Source organism: Branchiostoma belcheri, unplaced genomic scaffold (assembly GCF_001625305.1).
Source record: "Branchiostoma belcheri isolate BF01 breed outbred unplaced genomic scaffold, Haploidv18h27 scaffold20, whole genome shotgun sequence".
NCBI classification, from domain to species: Eukaryota; Metazoa; Chordata; class Leptocardii; order Amphioxiformes; family Branchiostomatidae; genus Branchiostoma; species Branchiostoma belcheri.
Window position 1 is genome coordinate 1299794 of NW_017803491.1, and position 25624 is coordinate 1325417.

At 40.2% G+C, this 25624-nt stretch overlaps 2 protein-coding genes across 2 annotated transcripts in view; one reads left to right on the plus strand and one right to left on the minus strand.

Moving 5' to 3' along the window:
- Nucleotides 1-80: 80 nt before the first annotated feature.
- Nucleotides 81-19393, plus strand: LOC109469072. Its single transcript, XM_019767457.1, has 19 exons — nt 81-469; nt 2335-4342; nt 5550-5637; nt 6113-6247; nt 6403-6542; nt 7062-7161; nt 7567-7647; nt 8084-8191; nt 8412-8466; nt 8655-8736; nt 8863-9046; nt 10576-10591; nt 14205-14227; nt 15470-15652; nt 16880-17113; nt 17484-17603; nt 17757-17831; nt 18553-18762; nt 19191-19393. Exons 2-19 carry the CDS (start codon nt 2349-2351, stop codon nt 19377-19379), a joined length of 4017 nt encoding a protein of 1338 aa, XP_019623016.1. The 5' UTR covers nt 81-469; nt 2335-2348; the 3' UTR covers nt 19380-19393.
- A 1793-nt stretch (nt 19394-21186) lies between these two features.
- LOC109469313 (RING finger protein 17-like) overlaps nt 21187-25624 on the minus strand; it is a 33058-nt gene continuing 28620 nt past the window's right edge. The window contains exons 38-43 of the mRNA XM_019767819.1: nt 24903-25032; nt 24317-24555; nt 23625-23784; nt 22975-23113; nt 22037-22226; nt 21187-21421 (exon numbers count right to left, since the gene is read on the minus strand). Of these exons, the coding sequence (XP_019623378.1) occupies nt 21212-21421; nt 22037-22226; nt 22975-23113; nt 23625-23784; nt 24317-24555; nt 24903-25032 (1068 nt within the window). The 3' untranslated portion in view covers nt 21187-21211. The remainder of the gene's footprint in view (nt 21422-22036; nt 22227-22974; nt 23114-23624; nt 23785-24316; nt 24556-24902; nt 25033-25624) is intronic.

The following is a 25624-nucleotide window of genomic DNA, read 5'->3' on the forward strand; positions in this document are numbered from 1 at the left end:
GACAATTAAGTGTTATTTATGACAAGAAAATCAACTCTATCGTCGCGATTTCGATATTTGGTGGAGTTGTTTACGAAAAGTTTCTGGAAAGTGAATTGTGGGTGATGTATGACGTCATGACAAGTTATCCAAAAGGGCATCCCCCATTTTTAGCAACTGCTCGTCACGTCCCTGTCATGTCTTTTGTCGCCGCAACTTTAGCCTCAAACTGCAAGAAAAACAGCCTGGATCTTCGCTAACCAGACGTAGCCGCTACCAAACCATGATTCCAGCCCACAGCCACCGAAACTGCTGACTCCCATTCGGTGTTTTTTGAAAGTTTGGAACCAAATATTCGGAACACACCCCCGTCTTGGTGTTGCATGTTGATACCATTTTTGGAAGTCCCTCAAACCGGCGTGCTTCTTCTTTTGCCGACGCTACGTCGTCTCTTAACGTGTTTTAAATTCTACCAAGCCCATTTTTCTGCGTAAGTATCATATCTGCTGTATGTTGTCGTTGTATGTTTGCTTGTGTGGTAGAATGAGTGTTTGGGAGAGTTGTGAAGTTTTGGGGTTTCTGTTATATGAGTTGGGTGGGAACTGGAGTAGGCATTTCAAACATGTCAGTACCAGGAATAGTAACAGTGGCAATGGTATTGGCCGGGGTTTTGTTCTCTGTAGAAAATGGCAGGGGAAAATGGATTGGAAAATTGCTACGGGCACGTAGGTTTGCAATGTTTGTGATTCAGAAATTCTGATCATTAATATTTGTTTGTTGTTTTATGATTTCTTTTATCTAGTGACATCCACCCACACCACAAGTCAACAGAATTGTGTTCATAAACTCAGTGTAATAACAAATTAATATTCAAGTTCATATTATAAAGCAGAATGAATTTGAGCAATATATGAAGTAAGAAATATTCAAACCTAATGATGTGAGAACACATGCCTTTCGTTTTACAAACTAACATCTAATTATATGAAGAAATATAAATGTTCTGTATTGCTGCTAATGTAACGTTATATTCTTCCCAGTACCCATTTTTATTTATCAGCATTTATTATTATCTCTGGAAAGTTGAAAATAATCTTTGTATTTCCATGTTTTAGTTTATCATTTCTACATTTTGAAGTAGGTGGGCGGGGCCAAAGGATGGTCTATTATCAATCTGATCATGTACACTGATATTGCATATTGAATGTCAGAGATTAAGATTCATAAACAAATTGTAATTAGGTGGGTCATTTGGGATCAGATTGACAGTAATTGTATCCAAGTGGATATGCATATTAAGTAAAGCAAATTGGTGTTCATACTACATGTATTACTACAAGTACGCTAGCTCAAATTCACTCTAATCTGTCACTTCCATGTAGAATATATACATTGTACCCCTTTAGTCTGGTATCCATCCCCATTTAAATGTTTGGTCCTTACCTTCTGCATAGTTTTTTTCTAGATACATGTATTTACTACCTGTAGTGAGTGTTTAATTCAGGTCACTGTTACAAGGACCATGCGGCTCAGAGCTGGTCAGAGATTAAAATTTTGCCAATATTTTAGGCAAATATTCAATTGCCAGTCATTTTTCTATTAGTAGTAGCATGTGCTAGACCATAGCTATTCAACAAGGGATTGTTATTAAGAATAGACCAAAGCTCCCGACCTATGAATACCAGTCTAATACACACTGCGCAGAGTTCAAATGATATCAACTGCTAGCTATTGAGGAAGTAGGTCTAGTTAGGATATGAATATCAAAGAAAGAAAGGTTTGATTTTTTAACATAACTTCCCATCTATTCAGAAATGCAATAAACTTATATAGTTACAATTTTTAATTAAGATACTGTTGCAAACATACAAAACATTGACCTGAAGACCTTTTGAACTTTGGTCTTTGTGGTGAAAAACAAATGGCTGATAAAAAAATCACAGCCTAAGGGCAGGTCAGTACGTGTACATGAATGTTATTTTTTCTTAGCTCTGACTACTAGTATGTTGTCTAATTATCTAATTCATGAATTGGGAATCTACTTTATCTAATTTAGAGAAAGTCTGGAAATTTTTTGAGAAGGGGAATTGTAAAAAAAAAAGAACTATTTTAAAAATATTGATCACCCAGTCATGCAATATTCAGATCAACAATAAAGAGAGTGACAATTATTATTAGTATCAGTTTCAGTGGAACAGGTGCAATTGTGCAATTTATATAGCTCTAGTCCTATCATAAAATGTACATGAAAATAAAATTGGCCTCTTTTGTTGATCTCTTTTAATAATAAGCTTCTTTTTCTTACTACTTCCATTAAAGGAGCGTGCAACTAATGTTTTTGTGTTATTGTTACAGAATTCTAATTTTCAATGTCTAAGAAGATGGCTAGGGGTGAAGAAAGCCAATCTCCCCCCAAGAAGATTTCATCAGAAACTCCCAAGCGCCCTGAAGTTCCGAAGCGTCCAAAGTGGCTAAGCAATCTCAGCAAAGAACGGAAGAAACCTACTAAAGATTCTGAACCGTTGTCTTCAAGTTCAAAATCGTCAGCCAATAGCAGTGATACCAAAGATACTTACGTCAGTTACAATAGAATTGAACTTGCCAAAGTAGACAAGAAACCAGGGAAATTTCGGGACAAGAACCAAAAAGGATCAAAAGTCGGAAATCAAAGTACCGGGAAAGAAAAAAAGGCGGAATCGGAAAAGAGGGATCTTTCCTCGGCGAAAGGTCAGGGTCACGGTATACACAAGCCATGGAATAGCTCCACTAGACTTGACAATCCTAGACGTCGTTCAGACAGTCACACATCTACAGATAGCTCCAGGTCTGGGGACAAGAGAGCCAATAGATTTAGGTCTGATTCTGACTTTAGGCTAGAAAAGACGCCTCGTAGCCAACCCAAAAAATCCACCAGCAAGGAAAGCCTCTCTGACTCCCGAAAAAGTAGCAAACAAAGGCGAGAAACAGACAGTCCCTCTCGAAGGGAAACACAAAAGTTTTACACAGCTAAGAAAAAAGATGATCCTCATAACAGAGAAGAAAATAAAACCAAGGAGGTGTCTACCAAGGCACCGAACAAGTGTGAAGAAGAGATAGATTTTAATGAGAAGGAGAACACTCCAGAACAACCTAGTAAGTCATGGTACGAAGAGGAGCCCCAAGGACTGGAAGAGCTGCAGTACCCCATGGGAGATGATAGGGGGAGTCAGAAGGGAAAGGCTCACCACTGGGGAGACATGCCTACAGACAAACACAGGGACAACTACAGGAAACCAAGGAAGTACATTCAAGAAGACTCTGTTGAAGTACGGAAGAACATCAGGCCAGGCAGAGGCAGTCGCGGCCGCGGTGCGATGGTAAGCAGCGAGAGCCAAGAGAGTATCTCGTCTCGTAGCTCTATGCACTCACAGTCACAGCGAGCACAGCGAGACCACAGGAAAGGACATTACGACAACAGACAGAGGGACAACAGGCAGACATCACGTCAGAGTTCTGTCGATTCGTTAGATAGGTATGCAAGGGCTCCAGGTTCCAAGCCAAACTCTCGACCCCCCTCCCGACCTCAGTCCCGGAACGGCCCCCCACAAGACTACTACTACGATGACAATCATACCTGGGGATCCCCATCTCGACCCCACTCGCGAAACGGCCCTCTCCAACACTATAACACGGATAACAGGAAATCTCACTACCGAGGCCCACCCAGTCGACCAATCTCCCGCCAAGGCTCCATAGAGTCAGTAGACAGCTACCCTCAGCCGTCATCTCGGCCCAACTCCAGGCCACCATCACGAAACGGGCCGCCTCAGTTCTGGGAGAACAACCGGAAAAAGGGTCCACCGAGCAGGCCGTTGTCACGACAAGGTTCTATCGAGTCTCTGGATAGCTTCGGCCCGTCTTCCCGCCCATCCTCACGCCCCTCGTCACGCCCTCCATCTCGTCCGCCTTCTCGTAATGGCCCACCACTCCCGTACGCCGCCGATCTCAACTGGCCCAGGTTTAACTACCCAGAATCTGTGGGAAGCTCGTCTCGGCGCTCGTCGGAAGTCGACTCCGACGACGACTTCACCTTCCCGTCGGGTGAGTTCTGGAGCACGTTTCCTCAGCGCGCCTCCGTGGAGAACTGGAGCACGTGGGACACGGTCGCCGACCAGCTCCCCACCGACCCCAGGAACTCCAACAGCCTGCCCAGGAAGCTGTCGTCTGACCTGCAGAGGGAACTGGCACGGCAGACCGCCAAGGAACACCGGCCCAAGTTTGGACGGAGAGACTCCATCGAGTCTTGGGATGGGTTCCCGCGGAGGACGTCCTTCCAGGATGACAGGATGTACCTGTCTCAGCCGGAGGACTCGGGATCTGCAAGGTACGATTATCAATCTAAAATTATCATTTTTATGTTGTCACTGTCCAAGCATTCAAGCTTAGAATTCAGCTTTTATTTTTAGTGTTTTGATTTTCTGTCTCCCTTTCCTTTTTGGGGGTCATATGTCCTTTTTTAGTTTTACCTACATCAATTTTACTAAAACTTTTAGTCTGTGTTTAAATGTGCTTAACTGTCTATCTGCTTATACTTTTTACACACAAATGTTTAGTAAATAATTTTGTTGTCTTACTTTTTCTTGCTGACTTTTTTCCTTCCTTGTTGGTCTTTCTACCCTCCTATTGTTCTACTCCTGTTGTACATCTCTGTGTGTAAGTCTGTGGATGTTTAAGCGGCCAGGGTTGGTGCGCAGTCCTAGTCGTGACAGTGTGTCGTCTGTGGGCTCCACCCAGTCCTCTCGGTCCTACTGCACCAATCGCCCGCCTCGATGGCACAGGACAGACAGTAACGGCAGTCTGTACGATGACAGGTCAGGAGAATCAGGACAAAATTCCTCACGTACACTCACCAGAACTGTAAGATACAAGACACCCCTTACAAAGACACCCCTCAACAAGACATCAAAGATTTCACACCTCCATGAACTTTAGACTAGAGTTGTGGATTTCTTGTTTTATTGGTTACACCAAGGGCAAGTTGAAGGGGTAGTATTTGTTACACCGAGGGCCAGTTATTCTGGCTATACAGATACAGATTTTCCACAGTAAGTACTGGAGCATGTGGGACACAGCAGTTCCTCTCAGCCTTTTACCTTCAATTTAACCTCCCTGTCAGTCTACAGATACACCATTCCCCCTCACTTCCTGTGACTATTGTATTATAAAATGATTATAAGGCCATGCTGACATGACTTGACTCTATGGCTGACATGCATCCTTTCAGGACACCCATGCAAAAAAAATGAGAAGTTTCCTTCATTGTGAAACCTAAGTTGTCAGGATATGTGAAGTAATGAGTTTGTTTCTACCCAATCAGGACACACCCTGCTGGTCCTCGCAGCCGCAGTCGCAACAGGAAAAGGAACAGACGCAACCGAAGACGGTAATGAACTTCTCTTTACTGTCCTCAGTCCCATCATAATCAAAGTAGTAAACAGAACTGATATTAGGCACTTATGCATTCAATTTGTTTCTGTTACTCTCAGAGATGATTATCTTACTGTGTAACACTTTTCATCTGTTTTTTCCAGAAGTCGCAGTGGCCAACAAGGACAGGGTCCATTTGGACATCAGAACCCAAACATGGGCTACTCTAGTGCCTCTGAACTGTCACAGGATGTAGGTTTTGTTTATATTATTTATTAATATATCAACTTGATTATGTCTTGTTACGGGAATATCCCCAGTACAATTAACCATTTAATACCGTACACACACATTTAAATGAATCAGAAAAATTCCTATTTCTTATGAAACTTGACAAACCATGTATCACTAATTCTATATGCTCGTACATCTATAACTGTGTCAAGAAGCGAGAAGAAGTCGAACAATGTAAATAGTAGATCACATTAGTATGTATAGTTTAAGTATCATTGCTGTATCCATTTCCTTGTCTATCCATGACCTGTACTTAGCTTGTTAGAGCACAAACGTACAATAAAGGTCTTTCATTAATGTCTTCTCTGTCACAACCAGTGGAAGAGTAGGATAACTGATGATTGAGTTTGTTCCATCTAAACTGGTTTGAGATCACTTTTTCTCACATGTGCAGTATATGATGTCTAAACCTACTAATTGGCTCTCTGTCCAGGGTGATTTTAAGCTGAACGGCCCTCCCAGTGACACAGAAGTCCAGCTCCGCAGCCGTCTGGACGATGTGCTGGATGGTAGTCTATCATCAGGCTCCATGAGCCCCATACCAGAGTCAGACGTCGCAGAATTCCCGGTAAGATAAAATATATAATAAGCAACAAGTCAGGACAGTTGTTACATGAAAGTACACTTCTTTTATTTCAGAATCTGTATTTTCTATATTTCTATTTTGTAATTACTGACTAACAAAACTTCATGTTACAAGTATCCAACTTTGACTATTTGCAGTCTCCTGAGCCAACAACAGCAAAAGAGAAGCAAGGAGAAAATGTGAAAGAAAAGACAGATTCTACAGTTGTACCCAACAAGACTCAACACAAGCCCAGCAGTGTGTCTACATCAATACACCATCCACTACAGTATACATGGTGAACACTGGTGTTCTTTTGTGGATTAGATGGGGAAAATGAAGTTGACAGAAGAAAATCCAGTATAGTTTGTTTGATTCAGTATATACCTAATCTTTGGCGTAAAATGATTGTCAACGTAGCATGATAGAATTGTAGATAGATAAATTATGCTTAAATCGTATTTAGATAAGGCTACAGCAAAAAAAAGTTATGGATGACATCCTCTGCAGACACCTAAATGGGAAAGTAGGAAATAACAAGATTACTGCATGTTCAAAATACTGGTAGATCAAAACCTTGTAACAAGAATTGAAGCAACATTGGTATCACAGCTCTCTTATTCCTGTATTCAAGAAGTGCTACCACACTAGTGTCACTTCTACAACTACCGTCGAAACTAGTAATCTACAACAGTTGCCACACTGATAGCTTATAAACGTTTTGTACTTATACTATTAAAGCAGTAGATAGCTGTAAGATATGTTGCCCAATAACAAATGATGACTCCATGGTTGTTTTCTTGATGTTTTGTTGCAGGAGGTTCTGGTACGATCGGAGGGAAAACAAGTCCATGAGGATGAAGTCAGATTTCACCAACTACAACGAAAATCTGTTAGAAATATCTACTGTGGAAACAGTAAGTTATCAAAATTAACGTATATTAAGTGGTTTGAAGACTATCATTAAAGTTCATCTGTGTTGGTAGTCACATGTTTAAAGTTAAAACTTTTGATCCAACACAAAAAGTTCTCTCACCTAGAGCTTTCGACCAGTCACTCTGGTCTTCCTCAATAGACTGACCCAGTGAGACTTGTCATGTGGTTTCTTTGAAGAGTTTTAATCAAATAGCCAAATAGTATCCAGATTCGCCAAACACCAGCTGACCCAGCCAAATTTGCGCCGACCTACATGTACTCCCAACCATGGTTGGGGGAACTGAATGGCTAGTGTTCAAGTGGCCAAATTCATGCAAGTTTGACAGGGGCTTGAGACTAATGACCAAACATCTGTGTGTTTGTTTGTTTGTTTGTTTGTTTGTTAGATTGAAGGCTTCTGGCAGGTGTACAACCACCTGGCACCTGCACATCATCTGGACAACAATGCCAACTATCACTTCTTCAGGGTGAGAAACTCAAGATATTCTCCTGTTAAAGATTAGGACTGTTTATACTTAAAATGAGGAGAGTCCAATTCAAAGCCACAGAATAATGGAGATTATTCTGTGGCTTTGAATTGGAAATTGCAAAAATCAGAAAAGGAAGAAAATAAATTGTTGTGGCGATTCTTATATATTTCATGCCAAAAAAACAGTTACTCAAGCAACTGGATATGATTTTGGTTATGATTTTCCAAAATCATATCCAGTTGCTTGAGTAACTGTTTTATGGCATATCTTATTACCTCGGTTGGATGTCTTAACCGTCACCGACTTATATATTTTAGTTTTGGAATTCAACATACTAAGCACTTTGAAGCCTTTAGGTATACATGTATATGTATGTGTGAGCTCTAGATCCTACAAATGAATAGTAAGAATCTGTTCTGCCCCCCTCCCGCAGGTTGGGATCATGCCCATGTGGGAAGACGATGCCAACAAACAGGGAGGCAAGTGGGTCATCACTATCAGGAACGACATGGACTTTGTAGCCAGTCTGTGGCTGGAAATGGTATGTAGTCTGTATTCTATGCTAAGCCTGTCACACATTTGCCAACACATTGCTTGGTGCTGGGTTGGAGTATAGCCTGCAGTCCATTTTGTTTTAGCTCCTGTTTCTTCTCTCATAACATCCATATGGCATGCAGAAATCACTTTCCCCATTTGCCCATGGTATGCTTTACTCACGTTTTAAGTCATGGTTCTCAATCACTTTTTTTTTCTTTTTCTAGCTTCTTGCATTGATAGGAGATGAGTTGGCCTTCTCTGATGAAATCTGTGGTGCAGGTTGGTCTGCAATTTTTTTTGTACAATTTTACAAATGTGCTTTGTTTTAAAATGAAGTCTTCTAGAAATTCTTCTAAAAGTATCTATACTGCTTATGCAGAGAACAAAACTGTTCTGTTTTATCATTTGGTCATGGCCATGGCCGTATTGACTTTTTTGGCATTAATTGATTATTAATTTTACTGCAGTTGTGTCCAAGAGGAAACGAGGAGACAGAATTGCCATTTGGACACGTGATAAAGAAAATGTCCTGGCAAACTACGCAATCTGGTGAGTCCTTCAAAATTCTTCAAATACATAAAACTAGGATAAGGATATCATTCTTTTGCTTATTCATTTAGGGACATTGTGGTGGAAAACCAAGATTCATTTTGTATTAATATCTTTCCCATGTAGCAAGAACATCCTGTTTGTGATAGCGTATGCCAGGGGTGTGTCCTCGGAGAAACTCCTGCCGTTCTTTGAGACGTTTGCTCAGAAGGAGAAGTCTTCCATTGAGTACTTACATCACCAGGACTCCCTGCGTACCGGACAGTCTTACACAACTGCTGCTCACCTGACAGCACATGCTGTCCTAAAGGTACTATTTCTACTTAATTATACAGGTTCTGATAGATGCCCAGTATGACCTTGGAAAAGTCGTAATTTCCCCACATTCTGTCCTTCACATAGAAATCAAAATATTGTAAAATATAATTATTAAGCTATTTTCTGACTGAGTATAGTCAACCGTTGGGGCCTTATATCAATGTGGAGACTGTAAAAAAAAAAAACTGATCTAGGTGCCCTGTATGACACCCTGGGACTGCCGCTATAGCGTTTTTCCTCACATCAAACTGTGCTGTGTGGCATGCTTACATACCTAGGATTCTATATTTTTGGCATTGGATGGCTGAGTGGCTAGGCTAGCGGACACAACATACTGTAGATAGGTCACAAGTCACAGGTTTGCTGTGTCCTTGGGGAAAGGTACTTTTCTCACTCCAACCAGGTGTAAAATGGTGGCCTGACTTTGGTTGTGGGGGTAAAGGTGGTGGAAGGAGAGGGATGGTCTCCATCTTTCAATACCATGATTTGACAACCCACTGCCGTTACAGCCTCAAAAGCCTGTATGGGAGTCCTGAACCATTACCTACAGTATTTTCAGCTGTATATTTTACTGTCACTTTAAAGAAGTAGGGCATTACATGTAGGCTGATAAGGTAAGATGAAGTGAAAATAAGTGGTTCTCCTTTGTGAGCTGTGTAAGCATTCATTTCTTGAGTTTGACTGTAACTTTTCTTGTATACAGGACATTGTTCGAGACCTTAAGGATGCCAGCAACTAAAAACTAACAGACAACACCCTGGTAGCTGTCACACAGTCTGGGAGACTTAATACCCTCCATGGTGCCTTCAGTCGTTTTACAACTGATGCATAAAAATATTAGTATCTGTATGATTAGTATTTTGGCCTAGCGTAAAATCATACTGGATAAGACACAATGTGAAAGCTTGGTCCCATGATTCCCTGCATGTATTTTAGCTCCTATTGTACACTACATGTAAGACAATCTTTAATATGAGCTCTATTACTTATTTTATAGACTGAGGCCATTTAAGGACAAAGTTTGAATTAAAAGTGCCTTAAAATTCTGTAGAATAGTTTTCTACATTTTACATTTTAACAAAATGTACATCAATGCAAGGACTGGTCAGTGTTTTGAAGCATTATGGCTTATTTTCTATTTCCATAAGCCTTTTTCTCATGCATTAATTTTGTAGTAGGCATAAAATAGGAAGAAAACAGGAAAAAAATATTGTCATCTTTTGATTATATATCTTGTAAATATTGAATAAATAATGAATGTTTGGCAATAACTATAACTGTGCATAAGGACATGTGTATTATTATTTAATAATATTAACTGAATTCTAATAGATGTTGCAGACCCTTTAATAAGGGCTTTTACACAGAGTTTGGTGCAACTTTTTATGATAAGAAAATGTACTGTTGCATATGGACTGATGCCATAATGTGTACTGTCCAACTTTTTTCCTAGAATATATTTTACTGTGAGCATAATTTGCATTTTCTACTTTCTGTTGCAAAACATTGCATTTTCCACAGGGTTTTTCTAAGGCAAGTAATGCTTTGTAGGTGTAAATTGAATAAAGTGTCAGTGCTATTACTGTCCATTGTTCCAATTAATTGGAACTTTGGGACTACAATGTAGGTTAGGTAGAATGTAGAATAGACATTGATTGAAACTTGTAATTTGTTTTTTATGGATAAACCATGTTAGTAATGGTTAAAGCTGTAATACACCAATTCATGACTTTTCCCTATTCTTTGTTTTGTAAGAAATTGGTGTCTACGATAAAATATGGTAATTTTTGTCATATATAGTGTAATTTTTAAGAATAACTAATTTCAGAATGCCTCATTACATGACATAAGTGATAATCTTAGATTTTTGCTTCATTGGCAATTGTTGTGTACATTATTTGTAATAATGCTAAATACTTTATACATAATATTATGAATGTGTCTCATTGCTATGTAAGAAAATAATATACATTTTGGCAAAGCCATTTAATATATGTAAATCTCATACATATGAATATATGAAATGTGAATAATGGAATGTTAACTTAAAAGTAGGTATTGTTAAAGATTGCGTATTATTGATAACATTATCTGTGCAATGTTTGGGACAGGACAATGTGTGAATTGTTGTAGATAAAATTAAAAGCAAATTTGGAAAATTTGGAAATCACTGGGAATGGAGAAAACCTCAAAGCCTTATATTTCGAAGTAGTTCTGAATGTAAAGTTTTACATTTTTTTAAAAAGCATGCTACCTTATGTAGTATCTCTTCATTGCCGACTTAGGTATATTGACACCATGTTTAATCTTTTAAATTCCCAGTGTTTTAACGACTTTATACTGACCAGTAGAGCAATGTATATGACCTGTTCAATTTACAATTTTTTACTACTAGGAAGATTACAATTTGCTACTACCTTATGATGAAAATAAATAGTGTTTCTGAAATTCGTTTTGAGATTTAATGTCTAGTTCCCTTTTGATGGTAGCAATTATACATATAGCAATAGAAGTATGAAATTCTTACTATAATTTGCTACAGTAACTAGAATGTTCTAGTTTCATGCAGATTAGGTCTTTATTTAGTTACAAATGTCATGCTGCATTATGGAATGCAGAGAAGTGAAATCATATTAAAACGTCCTCACTGATTAGGGCCAGTGTTGGTTTTAAGCCTCTACCGGGCTTTGGGAGGCGGCTGGAAAGAGTAGAAATCGGCCAAATAGAGAGTTAACATGCCAGGGGAGTTGGTCTGCTGGAGAGAACAGTTTGCCGCTCCCGAACTCAGACCAACTCCGATCCCCTGGCATGTTATCTTTCTACTCCTTCCAGTCGCCTCCCGAAGCCTGGTAGAGGCTAGCCTTACCTATCGATATCCAGGCACAGAAAGCTCAGGTCATTGCACTTTTCCCACCAATCACTACGGTAAATTAGCCCAGCTAATAGCATGTAGAAGTATGAAATTTTTACTATAATTTGCTACAGTAACTAGAATTTTCTCGTTTCATACAGATTGGGTCTTCATTTACTTACATACACCATACTGCATTATGGAATGTAGAGGAGTAAAATCATATTAAAATGTCCTCACTGATAAGGGCCAGTGTTGGCCCTTCTGTTGTGTGCAGACAAACTGTGTCAAAGTGGCGACCTCACATTAGTTGTACAAAGCCTGGAGGCGATGAAAGCTTAATTGACACAAGACTACTAGCATGGATGTAAAGAGGAAAGGAACTACTTTTGCCGGTCTTAGCTAAATTGGTATCATAACTTGACGAATTGCCGTTAAACGTAAACATGGTAGAATTATTCTAGCTGACCTTCATGTTCCAAGCGTTAGAGCCTTTTCGATGATTTTTGCTCCAACTAAAATCACGTGACACTATCAACCCTAAGACAGACTGTAATTATGACATACCCTAGTGCCACTCTTACTTAGTGGACACATTAATTGCACGTGACTAAAAGTGAAAAGTCCGGTTAGACATTCAGGCATTAGTAGTTCCTGAGTTGCGGTGTAAGGTTCCCAACACACTGCTGTCCGTTTCATCTGTATTTGACTTGCAGCAACACAGTACGCCGTGGAACACCTCAGTGGTAGCGAACTTCTGACGCCATCTCTGCATCAGTGCAGTATAAATCATATTCCATTTTGTAACACAGGTGGGTACAACTACGCATTTCAAGCTATATATTTTTAAAGCTGCCTCTTGTCACAGTAAACGGGTTGCCAAACAATGCAGAAATTTATAGGCACTAGAAAACATATTCTGTATATGTATAAAGGCAAGAACGTCTTTTGCCACACCAGGGCATTACTGTCAGAACAGGTGTCAGATAGACCTTAAGTCGGCACCTAACAATTCGGGACAACTCGGACCTGGCAAATGTGATAAAATAAAAACGAAATATGGCTAAAAACATATTGAACTGTCAAACTTTCGACTTCATTGCTGATTATCTGACATCAGAAAATTTTCCGAAAATTTGAAACTTTTGAAACACCGCACGGGAATATCGCTAGAAATATATATAATTCGAAGCCGCGATGTAACGTAACGTAGCGCCGAGCGAACATGGGCGATAGATACTGGTGTTCTCTGCTGTAAATTACACATAAGTATACTTCTTTTTACTTCAAATATATATAGCCATTTAACTAGTAACCTTCAAACTGTATAACGCACCATTTTTATCTATTTAAGACCCATTCATGTGGGTACGCGACGTGTTTTTGAAGGTTTTGTAACGATAAAGTGACTTTTATTCCAAATCATGTTGTCACTTATAATGCTGCCGACCGACAAAACTATCTTTCTTTGAACCCCATCACAAACATGATGTGTTGAGAGTGGTACCGACTTGTCGTGGGCCTGGTGCCGACTTGGCCCGAATTGCTAGGATGCCTAGTCTTGAAACGAGTTGTCTTGAAACATTGCATAAGACGCTAGCCTAGTACCCAGTCTATTGTAGTTGGGCCTGGCTGTCTTCGGGGCTCTAATTATAGTCTTCCACCGTCCAGCTCAACAGGCCGCTCGGTTGGAGTTACTAGTACTCCTGTGATAGAGTTTGCCTCACCGGGAGTTGATTATTAGCCCTATCATGGAGCTAATCAAACTCCTGTCGTGAAAAACCTACCGGGGAAGCGGGCAGGGAAGAGCTTCAGCAGCCCCGAAGAAAATCCATGGTCTCTTAGATAGATCTACTTTCCTATATACTAAGGAGGGCCTGCAAGCCCTTTTTCGTAAGGCGTAATCAGGCCTTTTTAGCCTTCGTAATCCGTAGGCGGCCGTCCAAAATCATCGTAATTCGTAATCGGTACATTAGCCGTAACGCGTAATTGGTCGTTTTTATTCTCCGTAAAGCGTAATTAGTTACTTTTATGCGACGTAAAGCGTAATCCATGAGATCATAATAACGTAGGCTGATTTCAAAATGGTCCAATCCACAACCGATAATGCCGTCCAGTCAAAATGTAGGTCTAAAAATGCTGGAAATAGCGTTTCAGAGGGGTTAAAAATTCAAAATTTCCCGGGGGGGCATGCCCCCGGACCCCCTTAGCAGGCTCGCGCCTGCGGCGCTCGCTGACGGACGCCTTTGGCGCCCGAAATCTTCGCCCCCCCCCCAATCAACGTTTCAAATCTCGTGAGTGATATTGCCCCCGTTCTGGCAGGTGAGTGAGTTGGGACACCATAAATCGGGCCCGGTCTAGGCTGAATCAGGTGAATGGAGGGCCCCACGACTAGGAAGCCAGTATCCACAGCATGTATAATACAAATGTACATGTATTTATAAATGTTTCTTCCTCTATCGCCATGGCTCAGTGGTTATGAAAAGGTTCATCGTCACCTACAATTATGGCGCGCTCGGAACTCGCTGATCGGCTTCACCCGATCGCCCGGTATTTCGGGTGATTTTGGCACCCGTCAGAACTTGTCCTCACTCCAAAAAAACTCCTGGATCTACCGCCTATGCGACAATCAACACAAAGGCAATAGTTTTGACGTAGAACTATTAGTTGCTGTGTTTTAGACGGTCGGGAATCCTCACGATTTAACGTAATTCGTAATCAGCTCTGAGAATTTTACGTAATTCGTAATTGGCGGCGAAAATTTGGCGTAATTCGTAATCAATACCCCCCCTTGCAGGCCCTCACTAAGTACTAAAGTATATTGCTTACGTTTTTGTAAATATATAAATATTAACGTCCTGTATTCCACAGCTTTCACCAAACAGAATCAGTGGGTGTACTGCTCAGTGACCCGGTGAACCAGTTGTGTAATTGCTAATTAGATCACTCTTCCACAGGGTATGCCAGACCATGGTCTCTTAGATAGATGATATGTCTACTTTTCCTCTATACTAAGTATATTGCTTACATTTTTGTAAATATATTTTATAAACATTGACGTCCTGTATTCTACAGCTTTCACCAAACAGAATCAGTGGATGCACTGCTCCGTGACCCGCTGAACTAGTTGTCTAATTGCTAATTAGATAACTCTTCCACAGGGTATGCCAGACCATGGTCTCTTAGATAGATGTCTACTTTCCTATATACTAAGTATATTGCTTACATTTTTGTAAATATATTTTATAAACATTGACGTCCTGTATTCCACAGCTTTCACCAAACAGAATCAGTGGATGCACTGCTCCGTGACCCGCTGAACTAGTTGTCTAATTGCTAATTAGATAACTCTTCCACAGGGTATGCCAGACCATGGTCTCTTAGATAGATGTCTACTTTCCTATATACTAAGTATATTGCTTACGTTTTTGTAAAATATAACTATATAAATATTGACGTCCTGTATTCCACAGCTTTCACCAAACAGAATCGGTGGGTGTACTGCTCAGTGACCCGGTACGGTGAACCAGTTGTGTAATTACTAATTAGATAACTCTTCCACAGGGTATGCCAGACAACATGGATGTCGACAATAGAGTAACTCTCCAAACTGTCCAGAAAGCTGCGAACACACTCTCAGGTCATGTGGTGATGACACCGGTACAGACATGCGACACTCTGGATTTGCTGTCAGGACGAAAACTCTTCTTTAAGTGCGAGAATTTCCAAAAATCAGGGTCCTTCAAGGTAAGGTATATGTTAACTTATATCATATTTCATTCAGATATATTTATTGGGTATTGGTCAAAAAGCACAAGTTGCTTATGTAACACCTTCTACTCAAAAACATACAACGAGTATAAAACACATTGACAAAGTACATGCATAATTACAAGGTGGGTAAAAAAAACCAAGATAAATACAAACAAGAGACAAGTTGGTGATCTATCAGTACGAGAGTCTTACTTATATTATATACAATATATATAACTGTATTGGGCAAGCCTTATTGCGACGACAGCCATAGTTATTCCGATTAAAAAACAGCTATAATTATTTGAGAGCTGCCATATACATTGTATATAAAACGTAAAAAATTTGAATCAATAACTAAAACAGGATGTGATTTCTATTAAAAACAACTGTTTATGTACAGGTCCCCTAATTCAGTTTGTTTAGATACGAACTTATGTTTTCTTCCTTCTTGCCTAACTTTCATGCGAAATGTGGGTGGCTATCTTCTTATATTTCTGACAATGAAACACAAATTCATGTTAATAATTATTTGATTTTACTTTTTTTAGTCAATACCCGAGATTCAAGCTGGTGTAGCCTTACAAGATAGCAAAACAAATAGTAAAACTAAATTTACTGCCTAGCTTAAGCTTCCTCAGGGCAATACTAGTACTCACTGGTACTACTACATTCCCATTCTTGTCACGTATTAGCCTAAAAGTGTCCGTGATCTTCTCATCATTCTGACAAAAAACGAAGCACATTGCCATTGACACAGCTGTGAAGAGCTATAATTGTTTTTTGTTGATCATTTTACATAATAACAAACACAGCACTAATTATAACACAAAAGATAACGGATAAAAAAAAACAGGATTACAACAGAATACACAAACTAATGAAAAGGATCAAAATGATATAAACCAATTGAAGCAACACTAGTACAGGAAGAAAATCAATAATAACAAGAGCTATAATTGTTAGGAGCTGACATAAAATGTTTTTGTATCAATAGCTACTACCGGTTTGCAAATTCTTTGAAATCGACCTGATCTATCAATCAATAATTCTAAACCTGCTTTTCTGACAATTCTCCAGCGTCACTGACGTAAGGTAGTGGACCGGATGCTACCTAAAACGTCTGCCCGTTTCCAAAATCATATCCAGTTGCTTGAGTAGCCGCTTTTTGGTGTATTGGTTTTCTTAGCCTTGCTGTGTTACTGTAAATTTCCCCCACAGTTCCGTGGAGCGTTTAACGCTGTGTCCAGGCTGGTCAGTTCAAATGGAACAGCTCCACACCAGCTACAGGTGGTCGGGAGCAGCACCGGGAACTACGCGTGCGGACTGGCCATGGCCGCCGAGCACCACGGAGTTGCTGCCAACGTGGTCATGCCACACAACGCCCCGGAGTGCAAGAAAAGAACGGTGCTATCGTATGGTGCCAAGATTACACAATGCGAGCCGGCTGCAGAGGTAAAAACACGTATTTGCTTTAAATTATAGTCTGTACTGTCAATCGGTAAATAAAGATAATCTTTTCTACAAAATTCATATTGCTTTCGGCGGCGCCCATGGGAGCAGCCATGTTAGATAATGACGTCATGAAGGCACCATCTTGTTTCCGGTTGTTGATGTCTCGTGATAGCAAGTGTACAAAGAGGGAACTGGATGAACGCGCAAAGCTATTAATACATTCTTTTTCGTCTTCCTTACTTATGACATACAGTGAGCTGCATGATATTTATACTACAACCAATGAGTGGGATAGTGAGAGTAATTCTGCCTTTTCAAGGAAAGAAATTAGTCTGACTACTGACTTACAGAAAACTTTTTTTTTCTTCAGGCCATAGCCCAAACCGTGAAACAGGTGCAAGATGTGACAGGGGCTGTCTTCATTTCCGGTGGCAATAGCTCTGACGTCATTTCTGGACATGGAACTATGGGATTGGAACTTCTTCAACAGGTAGAAGCACGAAGATATTTGAACATTTCATCAAAATTTGCAATGAGTAGAGTAACTGTATATCAAACTTCCTGTAGTAGCTAATAGACATTTGACTTATCATTACTGTGATGTGTAGATATTGGTTTCAGTGGCCGTGTTTTCATTTTGTAGGTGCCAAACATAGATGCGGTCGTCATGCCGGTTGGTACCGGGGGTATGCTGGCCGGTGTGTCCGTGGTTCTCAAGGTATCTATCATTTAAACAGCATCTGCCAATTCTGTAATAGACGAGGTGCAGTTTACCGTAGATTGCCCTTTGGATGATAGCGAAAGAAGCATTCTTTTTAGATTAGGCCATGTTGATTTGATTATATGGATGACATCCTCCGGGAACCCCAAAATTGATGCGCGCGTGCGAATAAAAAAAAAGTTTTGCAAAAAAAAAAGTTTTCATTATGAAATCTACGTGGTCATGAGGGTTGAACAAATGGGACGGAATATGGTTTAGCGAATAATCTAGTCTTCAAGTTCATTTCTTTACAATTTCGTCTTTTTTCGTTTGATTTTGGCATTCTACGACATTGGTATGGGGTTTTTTTGTAACTTACGGTATATTTTTGCTCATTTTGCAACTGTTTTGTACGATTTACAGTATGGTTAAAAACTTTTTTTTTTGAAACGGCCGAAAATTCATGCGCGCGCGGATGTCATCCATATAATCAAATCAACATGGCCTTATGTGTCAAGAAAATATTGCCATTTTTGGTATATTTGAATAGTACAAATGTATTCAATAATTTATCTTCCTCAGAGCCTTTGATAAACAAACTCTAACTAATCATCCATCCATCCATCCATGCCGAGAACATTTTTGGAAGCTGAACTTTTTTTCAGCCCAGAATTCAAAACATGTCAATTTCCCTGAAATTCAGGCCCCTATCATGGTATCTTATACCTTCCCCACGCAGTCCGTCTGCCCTGACGTCTGTATCTACGGAGCTGAGCCGGAGGTTGCGAATGACGCTGCCCTGTCCCTCAGCAAGGGAGAGCGGTGCAGCTTCTCCCGTTTCCCGCAGAGTGTAGCTGACGGCCTCAACGGGAACATCGGTCCGGTTCCGTGGACATACATCAGGGACAACGTCGACGACATTTTCACTGTTTCAGAGGATGAAATCAAGGTACAGACTGAATTACCTTCTCCTATTTGCTCCGCTCCTGAGGTGTCACAAAAAAGTTTTCGGTGAAGTTGAACAAGTTTAAGGAATGTGAAATGGTGTATAAAGCCACAAGACGAGTCTTGTATTTTCTGGGTGGTACCCTAAAAATCAGCCCAGGGCCCTTCCAGTAACCATTTTCCGTCAGCTGAATTTTGGGAATTTTTCTCCACATGGGTCAATATATATTGGGATAGTGTGGTTTCAACTTAGTATGTAGATAAATGACTAGAATATTGGCTCTGAAAAATCGAGTTTAACATAATGACATTGCCTTCTTGAGGGCTTGTACTTATTTGGAATAGTAAATTTAGACTTTGAAGACTGCAACCATTGGGCAAAAGCGTTGATTCAAAGTTAACGTTCCTCTGTGTGTCTACCGTTTCTCCCAGCATGCCATGCGGCTGGTGTGGGAGAAGATGAAGCTGGTGGTGGAGCCGTCAGGCGCGGTGGGCGTGGCCGCCGTGCTGAGTGACAGCTTCAAGGCACGGGCCGGAGGCTGTAGGAACGTCGCCGTCATCCTGTCAGGCGGGAACGTGGATCTCCAGAAACTGTCCGAGTTATTGGCCATGCCCCAATAGAGGGGCTAAAGTTAGAAATAATTCTTTATTTGCAAAATCATGCCCGAAGGCTAATTGCTTTTACAAAGATACTATTCGGTACAATACAATAATAGGAGACAGCCAACTGTCTGGGGAAAAAACTTATACTAGTATACTACATGTACTACTACTACGCTAGCTATTGTGAAATTTGACTTCTTCTTTGAAGTCAGTGGATAATGAATAATCCCACATAAGCTCCATGAAAATGGCGGTACTGTTTTTTTGTCTGGATGATGCTTGGGTGTATTTCAAAATATGTGGTTGCGGAATGTGATGGTACATGTATGGCAGTTGGGTATGTGGGGTGAAGTGGATTATGAAGTTCGACTTTGGGCACCTGGTGATTGACCTTGGTGCTGCAGTAGGGATTTTTGTAATACTAGTATCTTTGGTGCCGTACATAATTAATAATGCAGAATAAAGCACAAAATTTACAAAAGCACTAAATATTTCAGGGAGGTATGAGATCACTCAGCTCTTGTTTAGACTAGAAATGTGAGTGGTTCATGGTCCAGGATTCAATCAACAACAACCAGTCATGTGACCTGGGACAAACTTTCTTTATTGCAACATGTAAACTAAAGGGTCCCAGTCAATCATACAACAGAGTAAATATAAAGCAATGATTTTTTTTTTCAAACTTTGGGAAAATCACTACAATCTATTTGACTAAAGAAAGTAAACTGTTCCAAAAACAAGAAAGAGAACAAAAGCTACAGAAGGGTCATTCTAATACGCTACCCTTCAACATGTTGTATTGCCATCATAACATTATATGTACTACATTTTGATTCTCGCCAGGTTTAAAGCCAGATATAGTTAAGATGTTTAGTCATTGAATGTGGCAACTGCCAACATTACGCATGATTATTGTTCGGAAAAAGGTTTTACCCATCAAGCAAGTTAAGCTGATATACATGTACCTGTACCAACATGTTTTTTCTCTACTAAATGATTAGTATAGAATCTACTGAAAAGATATATTCAACGTATATGTAAATCATTTATCTAGAAACAAACTTTTAAACTTTTCCTTAGTATTTACTGCATTTGTGGCATTTGTACCATATGCCACCTTTGATGATATAGATCTAGTTCTGTATGAAAATAAAAGACAGCAAGAAAATTATATGTACTGTTTCTAGGACTGAGCCATTAGATGATTCTTGTGGTGTACCCTAAATCTGATAATTTATAACATAGTGGTATCTTTTATTTGAATACTGTCTAGTCATGTTCTGTGATTGCTGCTAACAGTGACACTGAAAATGGTGAATGAATTTGTGGCATCAATGACATCCTCTATGAGTGATATAGAGTAAATGTTCTCACCTTATATGGTACATGCTATAATGCACACAAAAAATAAACTTTAGAACTAACAAGAAGATGTCTGTTCTGTCACTTAATCAGATACAGCCAGTCAGTATCAATACAGAAATTATGCCCAAGTGACTAACAATCAAATTTCAGCATCATGTCATGAACATCTGGCCACACCTACTTCAAAATAGCCAATCACTGCTGTTCAAGTAAACATACACTCTGGAATGATTGACGTTCTTAATACAGTCACACTTTAATGGAGGCGTTCTACATAAGCTTGCTATTTCCTGAGAATTAATGGCCATGTTTTACACGTGATTGGATATTCCAGATTGGCAATTATTACAACAAAGGAAGTTGAGACTTAAACGTGATGAAATGTGGATGATGCTGTGTTGAGATCTAGTCCAGTTCTTGCTCCAGTGCTTCTTCACTCACTTGTTTGTTGCCGGGTGAGTGTGAGTCTGCCATGTTGTCTAACACTAGTCCAGTTCTTGCTCCAGTGCTTCTTCACTGATTTCTTTGTTCCCAGGTGATTGTGCGTCTGCCATGTTATCTAACACCCACTCCAGCCCCTCCAGGCCTGTGGTATCAGGCACAGCCAGACCCTGCTCCACCAGGGACTGAACCACCAGACGGGGTTTGGGGCTGATGCTTTCAAACAGGAGGAGGGAGGGAGGGGGGCCTGGGTCCTGGGAACACATCAGGACATTAGGAAGTACATGAACAATGATGCAAAGGGTACAATAGGCCCCACTAAGTTTTCCTTTGGTTCTGGGAAATTTTGGAGTAAAAACTTAGCAAGAGGTCCAGATGAGTGTTCGGAGGATAATCTAAATCTGATTATCCGAGATTCACTTTCAACATTTTACAGTCAACTTTGACATTTTAAAATAAAAATCTCGTAACATAAAGCAAAATTCTGAGAGGAAAATCTGACTTTGATTTAACAATCATATTCACTCCCTAAAACTGTGTCAACCAATTTCACCCCCCAAACTTTGTCCTCAGAATTTGCCCTCGCACTGTTTTCATGTTAATTTTTGATTTTACCATTTTTTTGGAGTCAAAATCTGAGAATCAAGTTGGTGTGGCCTTACAAGATAGCAAAACAAGTAGCAAAACCTTCTGCTTCCTTGCTTCCTCATGGCAATACTCACTGGTGCTACTACATCCCTGGCTCATACATGTATTAGCCTTAAGATTCACCCTTAATATTAGCCCCGTTCTAGTTTGGCAGTCTTGGTTGTATATATCTTCAACCAAAAGAAAAGATAAATAAGATAATTCCTGTTAAGCATGTTTACCTTGATACAGGCTGTGAGCACCTTGTTGTCCACGGCTGTTATCATGGCCTTGAGGGCATGGTGTGTCCAGTTGCTCTCCGGGAGCAGGCCGGACTCCTGACCGGTCAGTTCTACAGGCTGGACACCCAGAAGGGTACACTTGGTGGCCTGCATGGGTAAGGTCTGGTAACGCTCAGGCAGCTGCTTCAGTCTGGAGGGGTACAGTACAGTATGACTCAACAAGCACTGGAAACTGTTAGTGTAAGAAACCATTTCAACTCTATGTTTGTCATTTTGTAAGAGCCATACAGGCTCTTGCAGAATGTGACCCAGTAGATGAATTGGTTAGGTGCTGGTAGACATCAGAAACACTTACAATTTTCCCACACTATACTGCAAATTCAGGTCATATTTAGAGCCCTGGGTGTGACTACTGTCAGGATACAAATGGAAACACTAGAAAGATAACATTTGCAAAGCAAATGCATAATGTTTACTTTCACATGCATGGTCTAGCAGCTCTACCCCAACAAACTATACATATCTACTGCTCTTTTTTTCTTACAAAAAGCACATTCATTATATAATATGTGAAGAGCAGCCCCTCCAACTCTGTCCTGCCACATGATGTAACCCAACACCACAGGGTGTCAGCTACAGAGTGTTCTAGTTACTGATCTAATACAGAGTGTTCAACTTCTTCTCGCTTTTTTGTACAATGGAAAATGTGGGAACAGATCATGGTTGTGATACAGGGTTTGTCTAGACGCATCAGAAATATAAATCTATCATTAGCACTTAGGTGTTCGAAGTATGGGAACTTCTCTTTGATATGATTAAAAAGCAGTTACCATGGTGACAGACTCTGCTCTTCGTCAATGACTTTATTTGTTTGGAAAAGAAGAAGAAACGGGGCAAAACCAATAAGTTTTCCTTCTGTGAAGGTAAACATAACTAACCTATCAGCCATGAGGAGTTCAGAGGTGCCATAGTCCACATACAGGACCCAGACAGCCAGAGGGTCCAGGGACTGCACACTGATGACTTGTGCACGGTACCAGCTGTCATCCATGGTGTAACAGGCACAGCAGGCCATCCCTTCACACAACACTCAAGGTAAAACAACTCTGTCAAGCACAGACCTACAGCTAGCTTAGATGTACATGTGTGCAAAGAATTATGCTTAATAAAATGGTTGTGGCAATGAATATACATAGCAGTTAATGTCCTTTGATAGTAATCATCATCATCATAGTATGTCTACTTTGAGTTCAACATAAGCATACTTTAAGAGTAAATTTAGTTTATAAAATTGAAATTGTCTTCACCACAAAAAATGGAACTCTTAAATTTTCTATCCAGTAGATAAAACATAATAAGGTCAACATTTAATAGCTACATGTACATGTACACTGTATATTATGTGTGTAACTTCAATGAAATAAAATTATAATGATTCTATTTTTGAATAAGTTACTTAAAAGTTTTATGACAATATGAGTTTTAAATAAATTTTATCTAAAAGTATGAAGTGCCTAACAGTATCAAATCACACAACTAACATCTACTGTACTTACTCTGTACCTATGCCCTGAATGGTTTCACCTACCAGCTATAATATTGTCCAGTGGATGGAAAGTGTCGACTTGGGCCACTATCTCGTCAGTAATGGTCTCCAGCATCTGGAGCTGGTGCTGAGTCTCTGCTAGTGTAGGGTCATCTTCATTATCTTTACCATCATCAGCAGACATAACACGCTGGAAATACATCTGGGGAGAAAAATGGTCAAACTGTCACATCTTTGTCCCCATTCTTTCCACCAAGAATACTGGTTTGAAATGAGATCTATTCACTGCTTAAAGTTATGCTGTCCATATACACAACCATAAATAAATGTGTGAATGTCATACAATGTCAATGAAGGTTGGACATCCAGGTAATGACGTACCCAAGAAAATTGTTACTCGAGCAACTGGATGGATTTTGAAAGCTGTTCGATATTTCAAGTAGCATCCACTATATTTAGTTGGTCACTGACAAAAAATAGTGGATGCTACTTGAAACTCTGAGTGTTCAAAATCTATCTAGTTGCTCGAGTAACAATTTCCTTGTGAATGCCATACAATGTACACAGTTGAAAACCTTACTCTATTGGAGGCAATATTTATAATCTAAGACAACACTAACTTGTTGTACACATACATACATAATCATACTCTAATGAGTTGAAGCATTAACATAGTTCAGCTTGCAGCGTTTTCTGTCATACGTTGTTTCTATGAGTTGTGAAGAGTGTTTTACCTGGTTGGGCTGGTCCACATGTGTGATGTTGATTTTGAAGTGTTGACCGGGTGGAGGCAGTATGGCGGGGGTGAAGGGTGGACAGTACGCCGCGTCATCCTCATCACAACAGCTGTCGTCGTCTGACGGGGTCTGGTAGCCCCGCTCTTCTGCCGGCACGCCCTTCAGAGCAGCTAACCTCTGGGGGGACCTCTGAACTGCCTTCAGGCTGTCCAACAGTTCAGTCACCTCCTCTCCAGCTGTACATTCAACAAGTCTTATTAAGTCCCATGTTTGAGGAGAGCCACACCTCAACCATGTTAAAAATCCCACCACATTTATCGAAATGAGCAGGGGTCCTTCCCGGTATGAGTGGTTCAGACCTTACAGTCTGGTCTCAGGTTTGACATCTTGAGGAGGTGATAGTCACCTGTTACGATAACCATTCCACAAATATGGCAAAGCTTCATGAATAGATAAATAATAACAATAAACATGTAGGTGATGGTGTAAACTGAAGCATTGTAGACTAATGGTTATAAAACCTCCCACACCCTGTATTCACAGTTTCCTATGTGCAATGTAAGACTTGCATGGTTGGACTAACCTGGGTACATGAGTTCTCCACAAGGTTTTTTCCCTGGTGCTGCCAGTCCTCTGTTCACCATCATCTCTCCCACATTCTGTCCATCCCCCAGTACCAGCTCCACACGCAGGGGGCCTTTAGACGGCTTACTCTGCAAGACATATAACATAAAATAAACCTGTTTATTAGATTCCATGTACTAAGTACTGATGAATGAATGAACATCTTTAGTGTACATGAATACCCACATGGTTATCCAAAGGTTTTAACAAAGGAATAACTTGTATATACATGTATGCATACACATGATCACCCTAGTACATTTTTTGTACTAGCAGTATAGTCTGCTACTAGTAACTAAATTCAACTTTTCCTTGCTTCACTGTCATGGTAAACAGGTAAGTACAGACACAATTTAGGACCAGAGGTTTGTTGAGAAGGAGGAGATCACAGCCAGATGGACTGAATACTGCCGGGAGCTGTATAACCACCAGTCGCAGGGCGACCCAGCGGTTCTTGTGGCTCAAGAACCTGCCATAGATGACAACTTTCCCATCCTGAAAGAGGAAGTGGAGGCAGCAATAAAGTCCCTCAAGAATGGGAAGTCACCCGGGGTGGACAACGTTCCTGCAGAACTAATCAAGAACAGTGGAGAAACAACAGTTGAACTACTGACTAAAATATGCAACAAGATATGGGAAACAGGAAATTTGGCCAAACACCCTGGACACAGTCACTTATTA